Consider the following 22400-nt stretch of genomic DNA (forward strand, 5'->3'; position numbering starts at 1 on the left):
TTTTTGGCAACCCTTGCATTCACTGCATAGGCCAACACTATGGGAGATCCACTTCCTAATAATGGGAACATTGTTTTCAGGAGGCCCTCTGACCTCCATGTCTCTTCCAAGGGGCATTGAAGTGCCTCCAAATTTTTGGCAGCCCTTGCATTCACTGCATAGGCCAACACTATGGAATACTCTCTCCTTTCTAATGGGAATTTGTCGTTACTGTGGCCCTGCTCTATATGTCTTTAATTTCTTAGTGGGGTTATTCCTAAATTTGGTCAGCCGTTGGACTAACTGCATACCCTATAACTGTATAGCAGACTCTCTCCTTTCTAATGGGAATTTGTCGTTACTGTGGCCCTGCTCTATGTGTCTTTAAATTCTTAGTGGGTTTTTTCCTAAAATTGGTCAGCCATTGGACTCACTGCATACCCTATAACTGTATAGCAGACTCTCTCCTTTCTAATAGGAACATGTCGTACTCGTTACTGTGGCCCTGCTCTATGTGTCTTTCAGAGTCCCTCCATCATCAATGAAACAGGATGTGTCTGATGATGTTTTACACACCACATTGCCAGATAAGGTTGTAAAATGTTAAAATGACATTTCCTGGTGAATGCATTTGCCTTAAAAAATAACGTAAAAAAAAACAAAACAGTAGGATCTTTCTTTAGTATAAAAACAGAGTCGCCAATGTAACCTCAATGTAATCACATTGTTCAGCTCCTGCACCTCCTCCATCTCCAAAATGACCACATCAGTCACAAGCTGAAAACACTGCAGCACTGCCTTGGCCAAGCAGCAACAGGCTGTGCTGAAGATAACATGCTTAATGCTTAGGTGACAAACCGCCCAGCGCTGCAGAGTTGTTGAAAGCTGTAACACAGCAGCTTGATCTGTGGCTCTCACCGCTGAACATACAGCCAGGCATGGTCGTGTGTGACAATGAGCGGAACCTGGTGACGGAGAAATGACAGCCGGAGTAGATATTGTTTCCCTCTATGCCAGTCCTTTCACCGATTTAAAGAATATGGCTGTGGTGAAATACAACTCCCACTGAGAGGCTGTTTCAGATTGAAAAATATTGTGCCCACCAGAGGATTTGATTCTGAGGGCTCACCTTCTCCCCCGCTCAAGAGCCCCATAGCAGCTGCAAAGTTAGCGCTATCATGAACTCTCCTGATGTAGAATCCAGGGCACACCATAGGATTCTCTGGTGGGACTGACCAACCCTGCCGAGAAGCAGTACTGGCTACGATAAGTGTGTGGGAAGGTTCCCGGACACTCTATGGCTGCTTTTTTACTTTTTTTTCTATGGCCCCACGCAAACATGGGGAGAACATACAAAGTCTTTGCAGATGTTGTCCTTGCTTGGATTTGAACCCAAGATCCCAGCGCTGCAAGGCTCCAGTGCTAACCACTGATCCAATGTGCTGCTTTTCACCCTCTAATATCTAACAGGCTGGAGAAACTTGCACCTACTGACACTCTATCTTCAGCTCCTTTGTGAGAAACTAATGTATTTGGGCAGCCACTCAGTCTACCAAATAAAATTCCTGAGAAGGAAATTGGGGATGGCTTCGCTACTGTTACTGGGGGCAGTGCTAATGCCATGGTGTCGTACCATAGTTTACTGGAAATATTCTAGGCTGGTAGGAGGCAAGCAAATTCCCACAGAAAAGTACCAGCAGTAATGTTCAGGGACCCGCGCTTGTAGAAGGTGGAGACAACACCAGGAGAAATACTGTAGTGACGGCTGGGAACCGAGTATGGACATGAGGCATGAGGTTGTGAAAAGCATCCACCTCCATGAGCCTAAAAGGCCACATTTCAAGTGCAAGCAGCTGCCCAGAAATCTGGCAGTTTAGTATTGCAGCCTGTGGATGGGTGGCTGGCTGCATAATTGCGCTTGCATTCCAAGTAACAGAAAACTAAGCAGATGGTGGCCTCTATCATCATCATGGCCTCACCTCGGCACTATGAACTCTCCTGAAGGAGAAGCCAGGGTCCCCCGGAGGAGTCTCCGGTTTTCTGTTGGGTCCGTCCAACCCTGCCGAGAAGCAGCCCTGGCTAAGAAAAGTGTGGGGGAAGGTTCCCGGACACTCTATGGCTGTTTTTTTTTATGTGGATCGGACTTGCTTATGCATGTTATTTCTCAAACCGCATTGCAGATCAGGCCATTGCCCAACTCTGTAGTCATGAAATTAAATGCGCAAAGAAAGATGTTTGTGTGTCAAAGCACCACCGAGAATTGCGAGTTGATGTTGGATGGGCTGCCATTGCTTCTGCTACAAGCTATTTTAGAGGACTTCCTGGGAGAAATTACAGCTGGGTAGATATGGTTTCCCAAGTCCTTTCACCAAGCTAAAGAATATGGCTGTGGTGAAATACAACTCAGCAAAAAAAGCTGTGGACTGGCTCCTACCGTCCCTGGCCTCATTCACCTGTCCACATGTTTGTGGTTAGGCGGTCCTTCCCAGTAAGTGCACTGGGGAGGGCACAGGTAATGTTGTGGGACCCGTGCTTGTGGAAGGTGGAGACCATACCGGGAGAAACTGTGGCGGCTGGCGACCGAGTATGGATGCCCGGACGCCGCCAGCATGAGGTTATGAAAAGCTTTCGCCTCCACGAGCCTAAAAGGCCACATTTCAAGTGAAAGCAGCTTTAGAGGACTTCCTGGGAGAAATGACAGCTGGGTAGATATGGTTTCTCAAGTCCTTTCACCAAGCTAAAGAATATGGCTGTGGTAAAATACAACTCAGCAAAAAAAGCTGTGGACTGGCTCCGTACAGTCCCTGGCCACATTCACCTGTCCACGTATTTGTGGTTAGGCGGTCCTTACCAGTAAGTGCACTGGGGAGGGCACGGGTAATGCTGTGGGACCCGTGCTTGTGGAAGGCGGAGACGATACTGGGAGAAACAGTGGCAGCTGGCGACCGAGTATGGACACCCGGCCGCCGCCGGCATGAGGTTATGAAAAGCTTCTGCCTCCACGAGCCTAAAATGCCACATTTCAAGTGAAAGCAGCTTTAGAGGACTTCCTGGGAGAAATGACAGCTGGGCAGATATGGTTTCCCAAGTCCTTTCACCAAGCTAAAGAATATGGCTGTGGTGAAATACAACTCGGCAAAAAAAGCTGTGGACTGGGTCCACGTATTTGTGGTTAGGCTGTCCTTCCCAGTAAGTGCACTGGGGAGGGCACGGGTAATGTTGTGGGACCCGTGCTTGTGAAAGGCGGAGATGACATCGGGACAAATAGTGGCGGCTAGGGACCGAGTATGGATACCCGCTCACCGCCGCCATAAGATTGTGGACAGCTTCAGCCTCCACGAGCCTAAAAGGCCACATTTCAAGTGCAAGCAGCTGTCAAAAATTGGCAGTATAGTATTGTAGCCTGTGGGTTAGTGGGTGGCTGGCTGCATACTTGCTCTTGCATTCCAAGGAATGGGGTAGGGACAACTGAACGCTGCACTGGGACAAGGACGTGGACGGTGATTGTTGCAAGTCTGCAACGACATGTGCATGGCGGGAGGCATCTTCGCATGCGCCAAGGATCACTTATGATGGGCACACTTTTAGGCACTGACCTGGGAGTCAGAGATGCTTCCAGGGGTCTTCCCCATGCTGTTCCCATGTCTTTTCAGCACTGTATGCATGTGTCTGATGATGTGTCACACACCACATGGCCAGATAAGGTTGTAAAATGTTAAAATGACATTTCCTGGTGAATGCATTTGTCTTGGTTGAAAGCAATGCAAAAGTGCAAAAACGCATCAAAAACGCTACGTGTGAACATAGCCCAAGGTGTGGAGGAGTATCTTTGTTTTTGGTTATTTATTTTTCCTTATATACAAGTCATTACCCTGTAAAGGATGTTCCTTAACATATTTCCCAGGAAAATCCATTTTGGTTTAGTTTTTGTATGTTTTATTGTGAGTCCGTAAAAGTGGCGTAATACTCTGACAACGTTGTTGACAGCAGTGACCTGGGAGTCAAAGATGCTTCCAGGGGTCTTCCCCATGCTATTCCCATGTCATTTGAGCACTGTTCCCATCGATTTGGGCAATTTTTAGGCCCTCTGTAGACCGCCGGGGGGAGCCGCCTGAAAAATGCACGAGTTTCCCATAGACTTACATTGGGCTCGTTGCTCGAGTCGAGCACCCGAGTATTCCTATGTGCTCGACCCGAACAACGAGTACCCGAGCATTTTAGTGCTCGCTCATCACTAGTCAGGACCAGTACCCGTAGGCTAGAATAATATAGAATTCAAATCTGTGTCTTTTTGGTAATGCCATGCAATCTGTTACGGATCCGGGTGGTGAAACCTCTGTGCTGTGATACAAGGAGGGACCAGAGCGGTGTAACTAAGTGCCTACCCGGACCGACCCTGGCCACATGGCGGCTTAGTCAACTCCGTGAACCAAGGAGGGACCGGGAAGGTGAACCAGGTGCCACTCTGGGACTGACCTTGTGTGAGAGCAGGCGACTCCCACGGGACTGATGACCGAGACCGACAGGCACAGCAGATGAGCACAGTTGGTAGACAGGCTGGTGATACGGGAAGATAGGCACGACCGATAGACAAGTTGGCGGGCACGGCTGATAAGACAGGCTGGCGGGCACGGCTGATAGGCAGGCGGGCACGGCTGATAGACAGGAAGATGGGCACTGGAGCCTGAGGACTGAGGAAAGTGTTAGCACACAAACAGCAATCTTGCACAGGCACCTCCATTTTGGAGGAGGTGCCTTATATAAGGGAAATCCTCCGGCCATTGGCCGGGGACTCTTTAGGACAGCGCTCGCGGCCCCTTTAAGAGGAAGGGTGCGAACGCGCATGCGCCCTAAGCACACCCCGGGCAGACGCAGGAGGGGAGCCGGAGGACGCCGGACCGGGACCGCGGCGGAGAGGGGTTCGGCGTCTCTGCCCGGCAGGAGGCAGAGACGCTGACGCTACACAATCCTTCTGCTGTCCTGGAGGATGTCTCTCATTCTCCTTATAAAAGTCTTTCTGAATCTCTGTCCCAAGACTGTCTCTGCTTGATTCTGTCTCAAGACTGACTACTACAGAAGAACATCTCCTTTTTAAATACACATCCACAGGTCAAGGGGTTTTTGGAGGGCAACCTCACATGACTCAGCTCTTATTGTTTTAGAAAATCCATTTACATAGTTGGTATCACAGAGGGGCTATTGCAAATAAACCTCTAGCTGACTTTGTACAATTTGTTATAAGCATAGTAAATATGATTGTTTCCAAACGAATAGAATTCAATATTATACAAATACTGGTCCGTTCACAGGCACAGAGATACACATATATTTACAAGTCAATTTAAATGCAATAGTGTACTCCTCTTGGCTTAACTAATATAATCGTTCTTGCTTATTAAAATTTTACTATGTATCGTCACATTGCTCCCCCAATCTTAATTAGCCAGACATGACAGGATCCCAATCACCCTTCTCCACTTATTGGAGACAGTCCATCACCACGTCTTTAAGCACAGACACAAATGTAAGAGGTCTCACCTTCATGAGAGGAAAAAAAACTTTGCATTATCCAGTTTCCGCAGAGCATATTCCATGTCTTCCTTGCAAATAAACTCCAAACGTAATTGAAATAAACAGACTGGTATCTATTGTGTCCACACATGCCGTCCTCAGCCTCCCGTGGTTCCTGAATTAAATCCGATGAGTGTCCTGGTACTCAATCTGTTGAAGCTGGCACAGCCCCTATACACTGTGTGCAGAATTATTAGGCAAGTTGTATTTTAGAGGATTATTTTTATTATTGATCAACAACTATGTTCTCAATCAACCCAAAAGACTCATAAATATCCAAGCTTAATATTTTTGGATGTTGGAGTGTTTTTTTTTTAGATTTGGCTATCTTAGGAGGATATCTGTTTGTGCAGGTAACTATTACTGTGCAGAATTATTAGGCAACTTAATAAAAACCAAATATAATCCCATCCCACTTGTTTATTTTCACCAGGTAAACCAATACTATTACCGTGCAGAATTATTAGGCAACTTAATAAAAACCAAATATAATCCCATCTCACTTCTTTATTTTCACCAGGTAAACCAATATCAGTGCACAAAATTTAGAAATAAACATTTCTGACATGCAAAAACAAAAACTAAAAAAATTAGTGATCAATATAGTCACCTTTCTTTATGATGACACTCAACAGCCTTCTCCCAGACAATGTTCAGAGAGGTGTACTGTTTTCTCTCCCTGTAGATCTCACATTTTATGATGGACCACAGGTTGTCTATGGGGTTCAGATCAGGTGAACAAGGGGGCCATGTCATTATTTTTTCTTCTTTTAGACCTTTACAGGCCAGCCACGCTGTGGAGTAGTTGGATGCATGTGATGGAGCATTGTCCTGCATGAAAATCATGTTTTTCTTGAACGATACCGACTTCTTCCTGTACCACTGCTTGAAGAAGTTGTATTCCAGAAACTGGCAGTAGGTCTGGGAGTTGAGCTTCACTCCATCCTCAACCCGAAAAGGTCCCACAAGTTCGTCTTTGATGATACCAGCCCATACCAGTACCCCACCTCCACATTGCTGGCGTCTGAGTCGGAGTGGAGCTCTCTGCCCTTTACTGATCCAGCCTCTGGCCCATCCATCTGGCCCATCAAGAGTCACTCTCATTTTATCAGTCTATAAAACCTTTGAAAAATCAGTCGTAAGATATTTCTTGGCCCATTCTTGACGTTTTATCTTATGTGTCTTGTTCAAAGGTGGTCGTTTTTCAGCCTTCCTTACCTTGGCCAAGTCCCTGAGTATCGCACACCTTGTGCTTTTTGATACTCCAATAACGTTGCAGCTCTGAAATATGGCAAAACTCGTGGCGAATGGCATCTTGGCAGCTTCACGCTTGATTTTCCTCAATTCATGGGCAGTTATTTTGCGCCTTTTTTGGTCAACACACTTCTTGCGACCCTGTTGGCTATTTGCCATGAAACGCTTGATTGTTCGGTGATCACGCTTCAAAAGTTTGGAAATTTCAAGACTGCTGCATCCCTCTGCAAGACATCTCACAATTTTGGACTTTTCAGAGCCCGTCAAATCTCTCTTCTGACCCATTTTGCCAAAGGAAAGGAAGTTACCTAATAATTAAGCACACCTTATATAGGGTGTTGATGTCATTAGGCAACACCCCTCCTGATTACAGAGATGCACATCACCAGATTTACTTAATTGGTAGTTGGCTCTCAAGCCTATGCAGCTTGGAGTAGGACAACTTGTATAAAAAAAGTATCATGTGATCAATATACTCATTTGCCTAATAATTCTGCACACAGTGTATTTGCCATATCTTGTTGCTGTTGTATATCCTCTCTGGTCTTCCTCCCAAGGCCAGGCTGGTGGGGTTGGACATGATAGCATCCGAAACCCGCTGTGTATGCCTCACCTATGGTCTGCTTGGTCTGTCTACATGCCTCCCTGGTTGTGGAACCCTTTCACTGTGTGTGCTAACACCAGTCACCTGCTGCTCCCCCAGATCTGCTGGGCTGAGTAGTATCCCACTGCTGCCACCAAAAATGTGAAGACCCGGAGTCTTCCGTGGGCACAACGCTACTCAGACGACATAGGGTGAGGGAAAACAGCGTGGCAATACTTTATTGAAGCACAAAGTGGACAATAAACACACAGAACAGTCCCAGCAAATGCCCAAGATGGTACAACATTACACAGTCTAACCCTTCCACTGGCCCTCCTGGGATAGAACAGCAGTGACTTTGGAGACTTCCAGGGCCGACTACCTCAACCAGTGGCCCCTTGCTTCTGGCAGGCCCCAACAGAGAGAACGTAGCGGTAAGCTTAGGAAGCTAGCAATCCATCGAGGTACAAGACCAGGAGACCCGGGGGTCCAAATCTTGCCTCTCCAAGAGTTTCCATGGGGCCAGGCGACCGGTGGGTCCCTCCTGGCATCTCCAAATGTCTCCATGAGTTCTATGCGACTGGTGGGTCCCTCCTAGCAACCCCAAAACAACATATCCATGGGGGCCAGGTGACTTCTTCGTCCTCTCCTGGACTCCCCAAAAGCATCCATGGTCTCTCTGATGGTCAGTGGAGCAGATCCGAATCTTTCCAGTCAGGGCCGGTACCCTTAGGCTAGAATGTAGAATACAAATCCGTGTCTCTTTAGGTAAAATCGAGCTTCCAAGCTGATGTTCTCATAGAGTCTGATCTTTGACTCTCCTTGTAAAGTCTCGTTCCAATTTCTGTGCCAAGTCTGATTCCTGCAACAAAACACATGTTCCTTCTGCTTCTCTGGGCTCAGCCCCCTGAATGGCAGAACTGCTCGCACCCTCCTCCCCCCAAAGCTAAGTGTGCATGTCAGAGGTAAAGGTGCAGGGCTCACCTATCATTGCTTGAGGTAATCAATTTACATAGTTGGTATACAGTGGGCTCTTTAAATACACATCATTGTTTCAAAATCAAAGAGCAGATAACATTCAGGGTTATACAAATAATAGTCTGTGTTAATCAACTAAAGAAGAACACAGATTAAAAAGTCAACATAAAAATAAAGGAATGCTGCTCTTGCCATCAGAAAGTAAGTCTGGCATAATTAAGATTTTACTCTGTATCGTCACACTGGGTAACATTGAATTTCAGCTCCCTCCAAAGATTTTCTGTTGGGTTCAGGTCTGGAGACTGACTAGGCCGCTCCAGGACCTTGAAATGCTTCTTACGGAGCCACTCCTTAGTTGCCCTGGATGTGTGTTTCGGGTCATTGTCTTGCTGAAAGACCCAGCCACGACCCATCTTCAATGCTCTTACTAAAGAAAGGAGGTTGTTGGCCAAAATCTCACGATACATGACCCCATCCATATTCCCTTCAATAAGGTGCAGTTGTCCTGTCCTCTTTGAAGAAAGCACCACCTAAGTATGATATTTCCCCCACCATGCTTCACAGTTAGGATGGTGTTCTTGGGGTTGTACTCATCCTTCTTTCTCCAAACACGGCGAGTGGAGTTGATACCAAAAAGTTCTATTGTGGTCTCAACTGACCGAATAAACTTCTCCCATGCCTCCTCTGGATCATCTAGATGGTCACTGGAGAACTTCAAATGGGCCTGGACATGTGCTGGCGTGAGCAGGGGGACCTTGCATAGCCTACAGGATTTTAATCAATGACGGCATAGTGTCTTACTAACAGTAATGTTTGAGACTGTGGTCCCAGCTCTCTTCAGGTCACTGACCAGGTCCTCTCGTGTAGTTCTGGGCTGATTCCTGACCTTTCTCAGAATCATCCATGGAGCCCCAAACTGAGGAAGATTGACAGTCATCTTGTGTTTCTTCCATTTTCTAATAATTGTGTAAACAGTTGTTGCCTTCTCACCAAGCTGCTTGCTTATTGTCCTGTAGTCCATCCCAGCTTTGTGCAGGTCTACAGTTTTTTCCCTGGAGTCCTTAGACAGCTCTTTGGTCTTGGCCATGGTGGAGAGGTTGGAATGTGATTGATTGATTGAGTGTGTGGACTGATGTCTTTTATACAGGTAATGATTTCAAACAGGTGCAATTAATACAGGTAATGAGTGTAGAGTAGAAGGGCTTCTTAAAGAAAAACTAACAGGTCTGTGAGAGCCAGAATTTTTGCTGGTTGGTAGGTGATCATATACTTATTTCATGCAATAAAATGTAGTTTAATTATTTAACCCCTTTCTGACGTATGACCTAATAGTACGTCATGATGACCTGGGCCAATTGGACCAATGACGTACTATTATGGCATATGGCGATCGCGCCCGCACACAAGCTCCCAGCACATTAACCCCCTCAATGCTGCGATTTAAGTCGATCGCAACATTGCGGGGTCAAGGGAAGGTGATCGCAATACTCACCTCCTCTCCCGGCCTCCAGCGGTGTCATGACAACATCCGGGTCACCAGACAGCAGGAAGGTATTTTGGTCATGCGCAATGCATGACCAAAATATCTTCTGCAGCACTGACATCCTTTATAGCACAGGGATGGTGCTGCATTCCTGTGCTATACAGGCGATCAGAATAAAAAAAGTGAAAGTCCCATAGTGGGACACAAAATAAAAGTCCAAAAAGTGTTAAAAAATGAAAAAAAATTGTAAATATATATATATATATATATATATATATATATATATATATATAAAAAAAAAAAATTAAAAAATAATCCACCAAAAATAAAAATATAATGTACCCATCAATAAATATTATTATGAAAAAAAACAAACAAACAATAAAAGTACACATATTTGGTATCGCCGCGTCCGGAACAACCTGACCTATAAAATTGTCCCACTAGTCAACCCCTTCAGTGAACACGGTAAAAAAAAATAATAAACAAAGCAAAAAACAATGCTTTATCATCATACCACCAAACAAAAAATAGAATAACACGCGATCAAAAAGACGAATATTAATAAAAATGGTACCGCTGAAAATGTCATCGTGTCCCGCAAAAAATATGCCGCCATACAGCTCCATCAGCCGAAAAGTAAAAAAGTTATAGCTCTCAGAATAAAGCGATGCAAAATACTATTTTTTCTAGAAAATAGCTTTTAATGTGTAAAAGCACCAAAACATAGAAAAACTATATAAATGTGGTACCGCTGTAAACGTTTTGACCCAAAGAATAACGCTGCCTTATCAATTTTACCACACGCAGAACAGCATAAAAAACAATTCTGGAATTGCTGTTTTTTGTTTATTCTGCCTCCCAAAAATCGGAATAGAAAGCGATCAAAAAATGTCACTGCCTGAAACTGGTACCAATAAAAACGTTAAGTCATCCCACAAAAAAACAAGCCGTCACATGACTCTGTCGGCCAAAATTATAGCTCTCAAAATATGGCGATGCAAAAACTAGATTGTACAAAAAAATGCGTCTTTTAGTGTGTGACTGCTGTCAATCATAAAAACCCAATATGATTCTGGTATCGCTGTAATCGCACCGACCCGAAGAATAAAGTCATCTAATCACTTATACCGCACAAGGAACGGCGTAAAAAATAAACTCTAGGGTTAGGGTTGTGGTAGGGTTAGGGGTTGTGTTAGGGTTAGGGTTGGGCTAGGGTTAGGGTTGGGCTAGGGTTAGGGTTGAGGTTAGGGTTGGGCTAGGGTTAGGGTAGGGTTAGGGTTGGGGTTTGGCTGGGGTTGGGGTTGGGCTAGGGTTAGGGTTGGTCTAGGGTCATGGTTGGGGTTAGGGTTGGGCTAGGGTTAAGGTTGTGTTAGGGTTGGGCTACGGTTGGGTTTGGGTTAGGGTTGGGTTTGGGTTAGGGTTGGGCCAGGGTTAGGGTTGGGCTAGGATTTTTTTTCAAAAGTAAAAAAAAAAAAAAGATGACCATATGGCGACTAGTGTTGAATGGAAATACTCACTACTTGAGTTTGCATCGGGTCCTCGGATATGCACTCAGTATCGCGGATGCTTCGTGGCCAAAAAGACCTCGCGGGGATTGCATGTTTTCTTTTGGGTGTCTAATAACCATGAAACATGCGAGCGTGGACTCAAGCATGTCACTCGAGCAGCCGCGATACATGGTGCATACCCGTGTACCTGATGCAAACTCAAGTAACGAACACTTGCGCTCAAGAATAATGACAACTTATTCAATATGTTGACCTAATGTTATCAAATTCTGTGTCATACCTCTGGGTTCAAAATGTTCACTATACTCCTTAATAAACTCCTTGAGGGGTGTAGTTTCCAAAATGGGGTCACTTGTGGGGGGTTTCCACTATTTAGGCACATCAGGGGCTTTCCAAACGCGACATGGCGTCCGCTCTCAATTCCAGCCAATTTTCCATTCAAAAAGTCACACAGTGCTCCTTCCATTCTGAACTCTGCCGTGCGCCCAAACACTGTGTTTTCCCCACATATGGCGTATTGGCGTACTCAGGGGAAATTGCACAACAGTTTTTGGGGTCCATTTTCTCCTCTTACCCTTGTGAAAATAAAAAACTGGGGCTGAAACATAATTTTTGTGGAAAAAGTTAGATTTTTTTTATTTTCACGGCTCCATGTTATAAACTTCTGTAAAGCACTTGGGGTTCAGGTTGCTCACCGCACATCTAGATAAGTTCCCTGAGGAGTCTAGTTTCCAAAATGGTGTCACTTGTGGGGTTTTTCCACTGTTTAGGCACATCAGGGGCACATCTGCTAAGTATTCAAGCAAATTTTACATTCAAAAAGTCAAATGGCGCTCCTTCCCTTCCGAACCCTGCCATGCGCCCAAACAGTGGTTTTCCCCCACATATGGGGTATCTGCTCACTCGGGAGAAATTGCACAACAAACTGCATGGTGCAATTTCTTCTCTTACCCTTATGAAAATGCAAAATTGGGGGCTGAAAAACATTTTTGTGGGAAAAATGTGAAAATGTTATTTTTATGGCTCAATGTTCTAAACTTCTGTGAAGCACCTGGGGGTTCAAGGTGCTCACTACATATCTAGATAAGTTCCCTGCGGGGTCTAGTTTCCAAAATGGTGTCACTTGTGGGGGGTTTCCACTGTTTAGGCACATCAGGGGCTCTCCAAACGCAACATGGCGTCCGCTAATTATTCAAGCAAATTTTACATTCAAAAAGTCAAATGGAGCTCCTTCTCTTCCGAGCTCTGCTGTGCGCCCAAACAGTGGTTTTCCCCCACATATGGGGTATCGGCGTGCTCAGGAGGAATTTCACAACAAATTGCATGGTGCAATTTCTCCTGTTACCCTCATGAAAATGCAAAATTGGAGGCTGAAAAATATTTTTGTTGCAAAATTGTGAATATTTTATTTTTACGGCTCAATGTTCTAAAATTCTATGAAGCACCTGAGGGTTCAAGGTGCTCACCACACATATAGATAAGTTCCCTGCGGGGTCTAGTTTCCAAAATGGTGTCACTTGTGGGGGGTTTCCACTGTTTAGGCACATCAGGGGCTCTCCAAACGCAACATGGCGTCCGCTAATTATTCAAGCAAATTTTACATTCAAAAAGTCAAATGGAGCTCCTTCTCTTCTGAGCTCTGCCATGCGCCCAAACAGTGGTTTTCAACCACATATGGGGTATCGGCGTGCTCAGGAGGAATTGCACAACAAATTGCATGGTGCAATTTCTCCTGTTACCCTCATGAAAATGCAAAATTGGAGGCTGAAAAATATTTTTGTTGCAAAAATGTGAATATTTTATTTTTACGGCTCAATGTTCTAAACTTCTATGAAGCACCTGGGGGTTTAAGGTGCTCACCACACATCTAGATAAGTTCCCTCAGGGGTCTAGTTTCCAAAATGGTGTCACTTGTGGGGGGTTTCCACTGTTTAGGCACATCAGGGGCTCTCCAAACGCAAAATGGCGTCCGCTAATTATTCAAGGAAATTTTACAAAAAGTCAAATGGCGCTCCTTCCCTTCCGAGCCCTGCCATGCGCCCAAACAGTGTCTTTTCCCCACGTATGGGGTATCTGCATGCTCCTGGGAAATTGCACAACAAATTTTGGGGTCCATCTTTTCCTGTTACCCCTGCGAAAATAAAAAAAATTGGGTCTAAACTAACATTTTTGTGAAAAAAGTTAAATGTTAATTTTTTTCTTCCACATTCCAAAAATTCCTGTAAAGCACCTGAAGGGTTAATAAACTTCTTGAATGTTGTTTTGAGCACCTTGAGGGGTGCCAGTTTTAGAATGGTGTCACTTTTGGGTATTTTCTGTCATAAAGACCCCTCAAAGTGACTTCAAATGTGATGTGGTCCCTAAAAATATGGTTTTGTAAATTTTGATGGAAAAATGAGAAATTGCTGGTCAACTTTTAACCTGTATAGCTCCCTAAGAAAAAAAAAATTGGTTCCATAATTGTGCTGATGTAAAGTAAACATGTGGGAAATGTTATTTATTAACTATTTTGTGCGACATATCTCTCTGATTTAAGGGCATAAAAATTCAAATATTGAAAATTGCTACATTTTCTCCAAATTTTCATTTTTTTCACAAATAAACGCAAGTGATATCGGAGAAATTTTGCCACAATCATGAAGTACAATATGTCACGAAAAACAATATGAGAATCAGGGGGATCCATTGAAGTGTTCCAGAGTTATTACCTCATAAAGTGACAGTGGTCAGAATTGTAAAGATTGGCCTGGTCATTAACGTGCAAACCACCCTCGGGGGTAAAGGGGTCAAAAATCATACAATGTGATTTTCTAGTTTTTCTTTTAGATTCTGTCTCTCACAGGTGAAGTGTACCTACGATAAAAATTACAGACCTCTTCATTCTTTGTAGATGAGAAAACTTGCAAATTCGGCAGTGTATCAAATACTTATTTTCCCCACTGTATATTGGCTGTTCTGACAACCTGAGTATTCACCATCAATTCCCCACTTGTCCTTATAATGTGACCACCAGTGATGTAACTCGTGTCTGTCTGTAGTTATGATAAAACTTAACACGTTATGATGGCTGCAGTTTTGCTGAAGTTACAGGTGATACGTGCAGATGGTGAGTGTTGGATGGGCTCAGAGTTAGGAGTAAGACCAGATTATAAGCGGAGGGGCTTAGATACCTCATGTCAGACTGTAGCCGGCTAGTGAGTTAGTATTGGGAAGAGAGCAGCACATCTATTGTGCAAATGTCCTGAGTTAATGCGGGGATGAGCCTTGTGAATAAAGGGGTCTGAGAACTGATAGGGATATACCAGACCCCCACATATCCTGTGAACCTGCTTTGGACTGCATTTTATTTTAGGCCTACTGAAGTGAGATTTCCATAGCTTTTTCCACTATATGATTTTAAAAATAAGGTACACTCACCCACCGAAGGTCTGGCGCTGCCTCTCCATCACTGCCCCTGGTCTTTGTTGACAGGCCACACTGGTGACATCATGACTGTAGCGCACATGACCCCTGCAGTCAGTTACTGGGCTCAGCACTGATGCCAATGTAGTTAATGCAAAACTTTTGAGCCCAATGATTGGCTGCAGTAGTCAGAAGTGCCAAGTCATTGCTCCAGCATGTCAAAGACTAGGGAAGAGGCAGCTTTGAACAATTTGTGCAATTATAGCTATTTTAATATGGAATAAAAAAAAAATATCAGAAAAATATTTTTAAAAATGCCCTTTTGGGCCGGTATTCTTCAGACCCAGCTCTGGGAGATTTTTCTAAGCTGCACAATACAGCTCTCCCAGTCACTTCATACACTACAGGACTTAACCGTTCAGTCCACTTCACAGGCTCCGGGCAGTCAGTCTCCTGCTTTATGATGGTCACTAATTCCTCCCAATCTGAAACTCAAGTCAGCCCTCACCCGACCCACCTATATATTTTCCATTTGAGAATCTCCCACAACCTATGCACCTTTGCTCCCTTCTGGACTGACGTATGTCACAGTCCCCACAGCTCTAGGTGACTGTCTCCCTGCAGGCCTAACAACAGTCTCAGCCCAGACTGCTTCAGCTAGATAGTCTGCTCCTTCTCACACCACTACTCTAAAGCAGAAAGGATTCCCTCTGTAACTTACCATCTGCTGCCCAAATATGTTCCCAAAGCCTTGCCAGGCAATACCAATACAGAACGTCTCACCTATGGATCCCAAAAGGAACTGTGCTATGGGTCACTATGTATTGTTTATGTGGGCTCCTCATCTCCCCAGCCCACAGCCACCATACTGATGGACAAACCCAGGCCTGATGCTGTCATAGGCTGAAATCGGGTTCCCCAGGCACCACGCGTGGTGTAGCTATACCTCTTGCTCTTGGCATCAAACTACTCTCTTGCTAATTCTCTTTTTTAGTTGTTTTGCAACAATACATCTAAGTGAGTATAAACTTCAACAGGGAACAGGCTGATGATGGCATCTCCAGCAGGGTATGACCTGCCAAGGAACATGACCCACCTGCCCCATGACCAAGCTGGTTCAGGTGCTTAGACGACAAAGCACAGAATACCATTGACTACAACACAAAACATACACCTCAGACATACACTGCGTATCCATAAGGCTGTTACCTCCCAACATCAGCAAACATGTTCTTATAGCGACACATACACACAGTCCATGCGTCTGCCTCACACACTGCCGTCCACTGCTGTCCTTTCATAGTTTTAACGTTATGTGAAGACACAAGTCCCGTCAAGTTCAATCTATAATCTAACACGTTGATCCAGAGGAAGGCTAAAACTCCTTGAGGCTGATGCTATTTGCCCATATTAAGGGAAAAAATCCTTCCCAGCTCCACATATGGCAGTCAGACTAGTTCCTTGGATCAATGACCCATCAAAGAATTTATTCGTTCACAATTGTTGCCATTAAATAGTATCCCACCTCCTCAGCTATATTTCACACTGGTGTTGGAGCCTACTGCAACCACTTTATCACTCAGCAGCAATTTTTTACAGACTCCACTCAGGCTCCTCTTTTGTCAGGTATCTTTCCCAGGAACTGCTCTTCATGCTTCTATCTTTGTTCTTTTCAGTCTCCAGTACCAGGTGTCCTTACCCTGCCATGTGGCTTCATCCACACTCTGACTCACTTCCTGATAGCAGTTCATTGATATTGCAGTATTGATTGCTTTACATTGAATTTCATATATACATTCACAAAAAAAAGACAAAAGTGAACACATTTACATAAGTAGGCAGTCACATTGGTTAGAAGTAGTAAGGTCTTAGTTTTATTTAAGAAGAATGGACAATATCATAAAATGGACTTATTGTTAAATCGCTTTCTCTAAGCCTTCATCGGGGTACACAGGAGACCATGGGTGTATGCCACTGTCACCAGGATGCTGACGCTAAGCAAAATAAATTAGCTCCTCCCCGGAAGGGTACACTCGCCAACTGGCGTGAAGCCAATTAGTTAGTGAGAAAGCAGTAGGAGAAGCAACAAGAAACAAAAACAACTTAAACCCCAACGTAGGTACAACAGGGGCAGGAACTGTGTCCCCCAATGAAGGCTCAGTTCTGCGGTACTTGTAGTATAGTGAGTGGTGCTGTGAGCTGTGACTACAATCGCTCCCTTCATCGCCCTAATGACTGAAAACTGGTGGCTCCCAGGAGCAAATAAGTTCATTTTCTCATGTTAGCCGCACTTTCAGTAAAGTGGTCAGACAGCATTGGAACGTCATTTTCCTGCAAAGTAACACTGTATCTGCAGCTAAATAGCATTTTCCAATGTGAGAGGTTCTTTTTAATGATTGTTTAAAGTTATTATTATATATATATTGTATATAGCTTCCCTCTAAATTCTTTGGGACACAGATAGTTATTTTTGTGGTGTCCTCCAGTTTAATGGTCATTTCCTACCAGTTGATCCTGTAAATAATATATTCAATTTTAATAATTTTAATTTTAATATTTTTATCATTACTAGACTAAGGACCCCTCTGTGTGGGCGACAGTTCTGGCAGTGATCTGGCTTCATGCAACATGTCTGGACCAGAGAGAGGAATGGGAATTACTGGAGGGAAAAGCCATCTCCTGGCTTAAGGCCAAAGCAGGTAATATCTCAGAATCTGATAATTATGTGTTTATGTAGAGCAAAAGGTGCCGAATGTTAAAAAATGAGCATTTTTTTTATTTTTTTTGCTGCGTATTTTGCCTTTTTATGCGTTTTTGGTGCAGATTTGAGTCAGCTTTTTATATGCATTTTTTTGGTGCCGAAACCCTGGAATTCTGCATGTGAAAACGCAGTTGCATTTTTTAGTTTCCCCATAGAAGCCAATGGGGTAAACATTTACTAAAAAGGCACAGTTCAACTATAACTATAATCACACAGTGGCCATGAGTTTTCATGGAATCACATTTAGTTTGCTTGAACTATAAACCGCCGCAGAAAAAAGGCAACATTTATAGTACTTGGCAACATGAGTGTATTGACATTTAACTCCCATTCAGTTTACTTACTATAAATCACCCAATAAAGGAATTAAAGTGGTTTAGTCAAGACATAACGAAGACATATGCTGCGATATCAGATTGGTGGAGGTCTGACATTTGGTACCGCTGATAAGCTATTACAAACTGCGACTTTGGCCAGGTCTAAACACAGCTGCATTCAGAGTGTAGCGGCTGCTGCTGACTGCTGCAAAACACCTCCTCTTCAAAAGGATAAAGGATAGGAGCTGTTCTGCAGAACCCGGCAGCGGCTGCTACACATTCAATAGGGCTGCACTTTGCTGCTCTGTTCAATGTGTTTACATTTGGCTGCTTGTATCAGACGATCGATCGGTAGGGATGTCAGGAGTTAGATCTCCACCTTTCTGATATTAATGACCTATGCTAACCTATAGGTCATTAATATGTCCTGATCGTATGGCCTCTTTAAGTTTCTGCTGCATCCACAAGGTAGGTTTTAAAAATAAAAAATTAAGTTCCAATATTTTATAAATAAAGAAACACATCGGCAGAGTTACTGAAACTGTCTAACTTCTATTCAGTGCAGACATAGACTAGACATTCCTACATTTTGCCATATGCTGTCGGATACATTTGGTGGACCATGGAGACACATAGGTCTGCATAGAAGCTTTAGGCCACGGCCTCACTATCAGTATTTGGTCAGTAATCGGTCAGTATTTTTTCTCAGGAGTGGGAGACAAAAACCGGGTGAGGAACAATCAGAGAAAAGGTATAATAGAAACAAGTCACCAATTCTGCATTTATCACCCACTCCTGGTTTTGTCTCCCACTCCTGAGAAAAAATACTGACTGAATACTGATAGTGGGGACATGACCTAATACACAAAATGAGAGGACAATTTTAATTATCACTTCTTATAAACCTGCTTCATTTTTATTATTTTAGATACACAGGAGCTACAGATGAGTGAGTTTTCAGCAAAATGTTCTCAAGGCGAATTTCTTTATTTTTGCACATATAAGTCTATGGAGGCAGAAATACTGATCCATAATAGAACAATTCCCATTACACTGATTTAAGACTGTATAGTACAGTGTTCCTGTAGTGACTATACAGGTCCCTGCAGGGATCAGTCAGTGTAATGTATCTATTGCTATCGCTAGTCCTCACCAGGGAATGGTTCCTATTTTCCCAGGTTCCTCTCTGGATCAGTTTGTCAGAGCCGGAAATGAGCTGCTGAAATCCTCTGTGGATCCTAAAGTGTTCGGCCTGTGAGATGAAGAATAAAGATGGTGGAAGCTTCTCCTCCTTCATCCTGGGATGTCGCCGTCCTCAATAACGTTGCTGCTTCTCGTTTTTTCTATGAGCTCAGTTTGCTGATATCCCTGTGCCTTATTACTCTTCTTATAGGACACAAGCCAAAGATACAACGGTTTAGTCTAAACCAGTGTTTCCCAAACTCCATCCTCACGGCCCATCCACAGGTCATGTTTTCAGGATCTCCTTAGTATTACACAGGTGAGAGAATTCCTGATGCCTTGATGATACTTCAGTTACCTGTGTTATACTAAGGAGATCCTGAAAACATGACCTGTGGGGGGCCGTGAGGATGGGGTTTGGGAAACACTGGTCTAAACTATAATCTTCTCGTTATATTCTTATTACACAAGAGCTTCAATATCTGCATGTGATTAAACTGTAAAGAGCAACCCCACCTAAAATGTTCACGCCAAGTACTTATGGGTACACTAACACTTAAGAAGATAGAAGGGCAGTGCAAAAAACACTCCATATCCAAACCCTAGAACTGCATGATAAACTGGTATTTTTATCACACTTAAAAAAACTTCAAATAAAAACAAACCATGGCTCCTTACTTCAAAAAATGGGTCCACAACCCCATGAGTTATGTATGGCATTGCCGCACATCTTTAGTTGTGGTGCGGTTATTTTTTAAGGAAGCAGCCATGGTTTCCTAATTCTTTACTACTCCAATGACCTTTGAGGCCTCATTCAGACGTCTGATTTTTTTCTCACATGTGAAAACAACGAACATATTTCCATTAGTGTTTGGTCATTGTGTCCACTTTTAACATTATCATTGTTTTTTTCTCTGACAAAAGACAAAATTGCAAAGCTTCTCCTTCCCATTATAGTGTTAAAAATGGACGGAACACAGATTGCACATGGATTGCATTCTTGTACTGGTTGTGGTTTTCACAGACCCATAGACTTGAATGGGTCATTTTTGTTCTGTGACTCTCCATGATTTTTTGTGGACACATGGTCCTCAGAAAAACACGGACATGTGGATAGCACCATGGACTAAAATTGCAAAAAACATGGACAGAACACGTAAATAAATAATTGATTTCTAAATGAGGTCTAAGGAGCATTTAGACGAGGCGACGATCGGCCGGTGCAAACATCCCGGTGATCAATAACCAGACCAACGAGCGCTCGTCAGGTGGATTGTTTATCCCGACATAAAAATCATCTTCAGGGCTCCTTAAGACACCCGTGATCATCGATCCGATCTCGTATTGCTATGCATGCACTGGCTGTGCGTTTCCCGACCCCAAGCGAGAGAGCTTCATATATTTCTATGAGTGGGACACTCTCGGGATTGGGAGACACGTGGCCAGTCCGCACATTGTGATCCAAGATTGGACTGATGATCACAGACGTCGGAAGGAGTCCTTATTGGCAGCAAATCACAGCATGTCAGCAGATGAGCTGCCAATAACATAATACTCTTTTGGGACAGGACGATCATATTAACAATGTTCTCATCAATATTCATCAGCCTTTGTAAACAGGCCAGTAAATGAGCGCTGATCTGTTTGTATATAATCAACCTGCCTGTCAAAATGCTTCTTTCTAATTTTACGGAGACTCCTTGAGACAAGGTGAGGCATCAGTCATTCTCTAATTCTTGTCCTCCACCCAGGATAGGAGATAAAAAAAAAAGTCTCATGAGTAGAGTTAGTGAGAATTTATTCACAAGCTCCATTCCATCCGTCACAACTGTGGTGTGTGGCCGAGTAATGGGTGAAAGAGTGTGGCCTCTTATCTGTCAGTAGTCACAGCTCTTCAAGCATGACGTCATCGTTGAGGCGTGATGTATATGTGACGTCTTTGCAAACCGGCAAATCAAAAGAAGAGCTGCAGATCTTCCTTACCGCTCCCATTCCAGAATTCTCAGATAATTGTTGTGGCTGCTGGAATGGGACATGCAAATCGATTTGCACTAACCCCACTCTTGAGCATCCCAGAAGTTCGCCTTCTTTGGCTTTGCGGCCACCAAATGCCATCCATGTATCATAGAGTGTGGCTTTTTTAGAGATGGGTGGCATTACTCTTTATTAAAATCTGTTTATAATCCACTGACCATTCAACATTGGGTCAACTATGGTCAATAGGAACAAAATCTAAGGAGAGAACCGCCCAGAATGCACCCTCAGAAGATGAAGATTGTTGACTCTCTGTTCCATTTATTAATGTTTTTTTAATATATGATTGTTTTGTAACATGATCTAATGAATTGTTGCATTGTTCTGCACCATTTTTCCTATAATCATCATTAAACTGCAGTTATCGGTCAGTTCTTGGTGTCCAGATCATCTGTGTCCATGGCAGAAAGATATCTATCCGTTGTAACATGAAGCTCGTGAGTCCAGAATGCAAATTCTCAATCGGAGCCTGAAACTAATGAAATCTGAAAAATAGGAACGCTCTACTGTGTAATCATAGGTTATCTTCAAAGAAATAGAAAAAACTTTGGCACCCTCATAGCAATTGTGTAAAGTAACTTTATTAAATCCACCCATGTGGAAAACATATTACATCCAACAATTCGGCTGTATGAGGCCTTTTTCAAGGTATATCTGTATCAAAATTGACAAAAATATAAAAAAATAATGGTCTTTTTTATATTGAATTGTATATAACCTTTATATATCAAGTAGATACAAAGCAATCAGACAGGCACTTTATAAAGTATTCGTGTCTCAAAGCAGAACTGAAAAAGCCATTGCCTAATATAATTTCATATATATACAGTACAGACCAAAAGTTTGGACACACCTTCTCATTTAAAGATTTTTCTGTATTTTCGTGACTATGAAAATTGTACATTCACCCTGAAGGCATCAAAACTATGAATTAACACATGTGGAATTATATACTTAACAAAAAAGTGTGAAACAACTGAAAATATGTCTTATATTCTAGGTTCTTCAAAGTAGCCACCTTTTGCTTTGATGACTGCTTTGCACACTCTTGGCATTCTCTTGATGAGCTTCTAGTCACCGGAAATGGTTTTCACTTCACAGGTGTGCCCTGTCAGGTTTAATAAGTGGGATTTCTTGCCTTATAAATGGGGTTGGGACCATCAGTTGTGTTGTGCAGAAGTTTGGTGGATACACAGCTGATAGTCCTACTGAATAGGCTGTTAGAATTTGTATTATGGCAAGAAAAAAGCAGCTAAGTAAAGAAAAGCGAGTGGCCATCATTACTTTAAGAAATGAAGGTCAGTCAGTGCGAAAAATTGGGAAAATTTTGAAAGTGTCCCCAAGT

General features: G+C 43.4%; 1 protein-coding gene across 3 annotated transcripts in view; it reads left to right on the forward strand.

Moving 5' to 3' along the window:
- LOC141268824 (von Willebrand factor A domain-containing protein 5A-like) overlaps positions 1-21426 on the forward strand; it is a 110666-nt gene extending 89240 nt beyond the window's left edge. For all 3 annotated transcript variants that reach the window (XM_073680353.1, XM_073680354.1, XM_073680355.1), the window contains 2 exons: positions 17334-17460; positions 19018-21426. In XM_073680353.1, coding sequence (XP_073536454.1) covers positions 17334-17460; positions 19018-19097 — 207 coding nt within the window. In that variant the 3' untranslated portion in view covers positions 19098-21426. The remainder of the gene's footprint in view (positions 1-17333; positions 17461-19017) is intronic.
- Positions 21427-22400: the final 974 nt, after the last annotated feature.

This window comes from Phyllobates terribilis, unplaced genomic scaffold (assembly GCF_046119375.1).
Source record: "Phyllobates terribilis strain yellow unplaced genomic scaffold, ASM4611937v1 Scaffold_1__5_contigs__length_1240528914, whole genome shotgun sequence".
NCBI classification, from domain to species: domain Eukaryota; kingdom Metazoa; phylum Chordata; class Amphibia; order Anura; family Dendrobatidae; genus Phyllobates; species Phyllobates terribilis.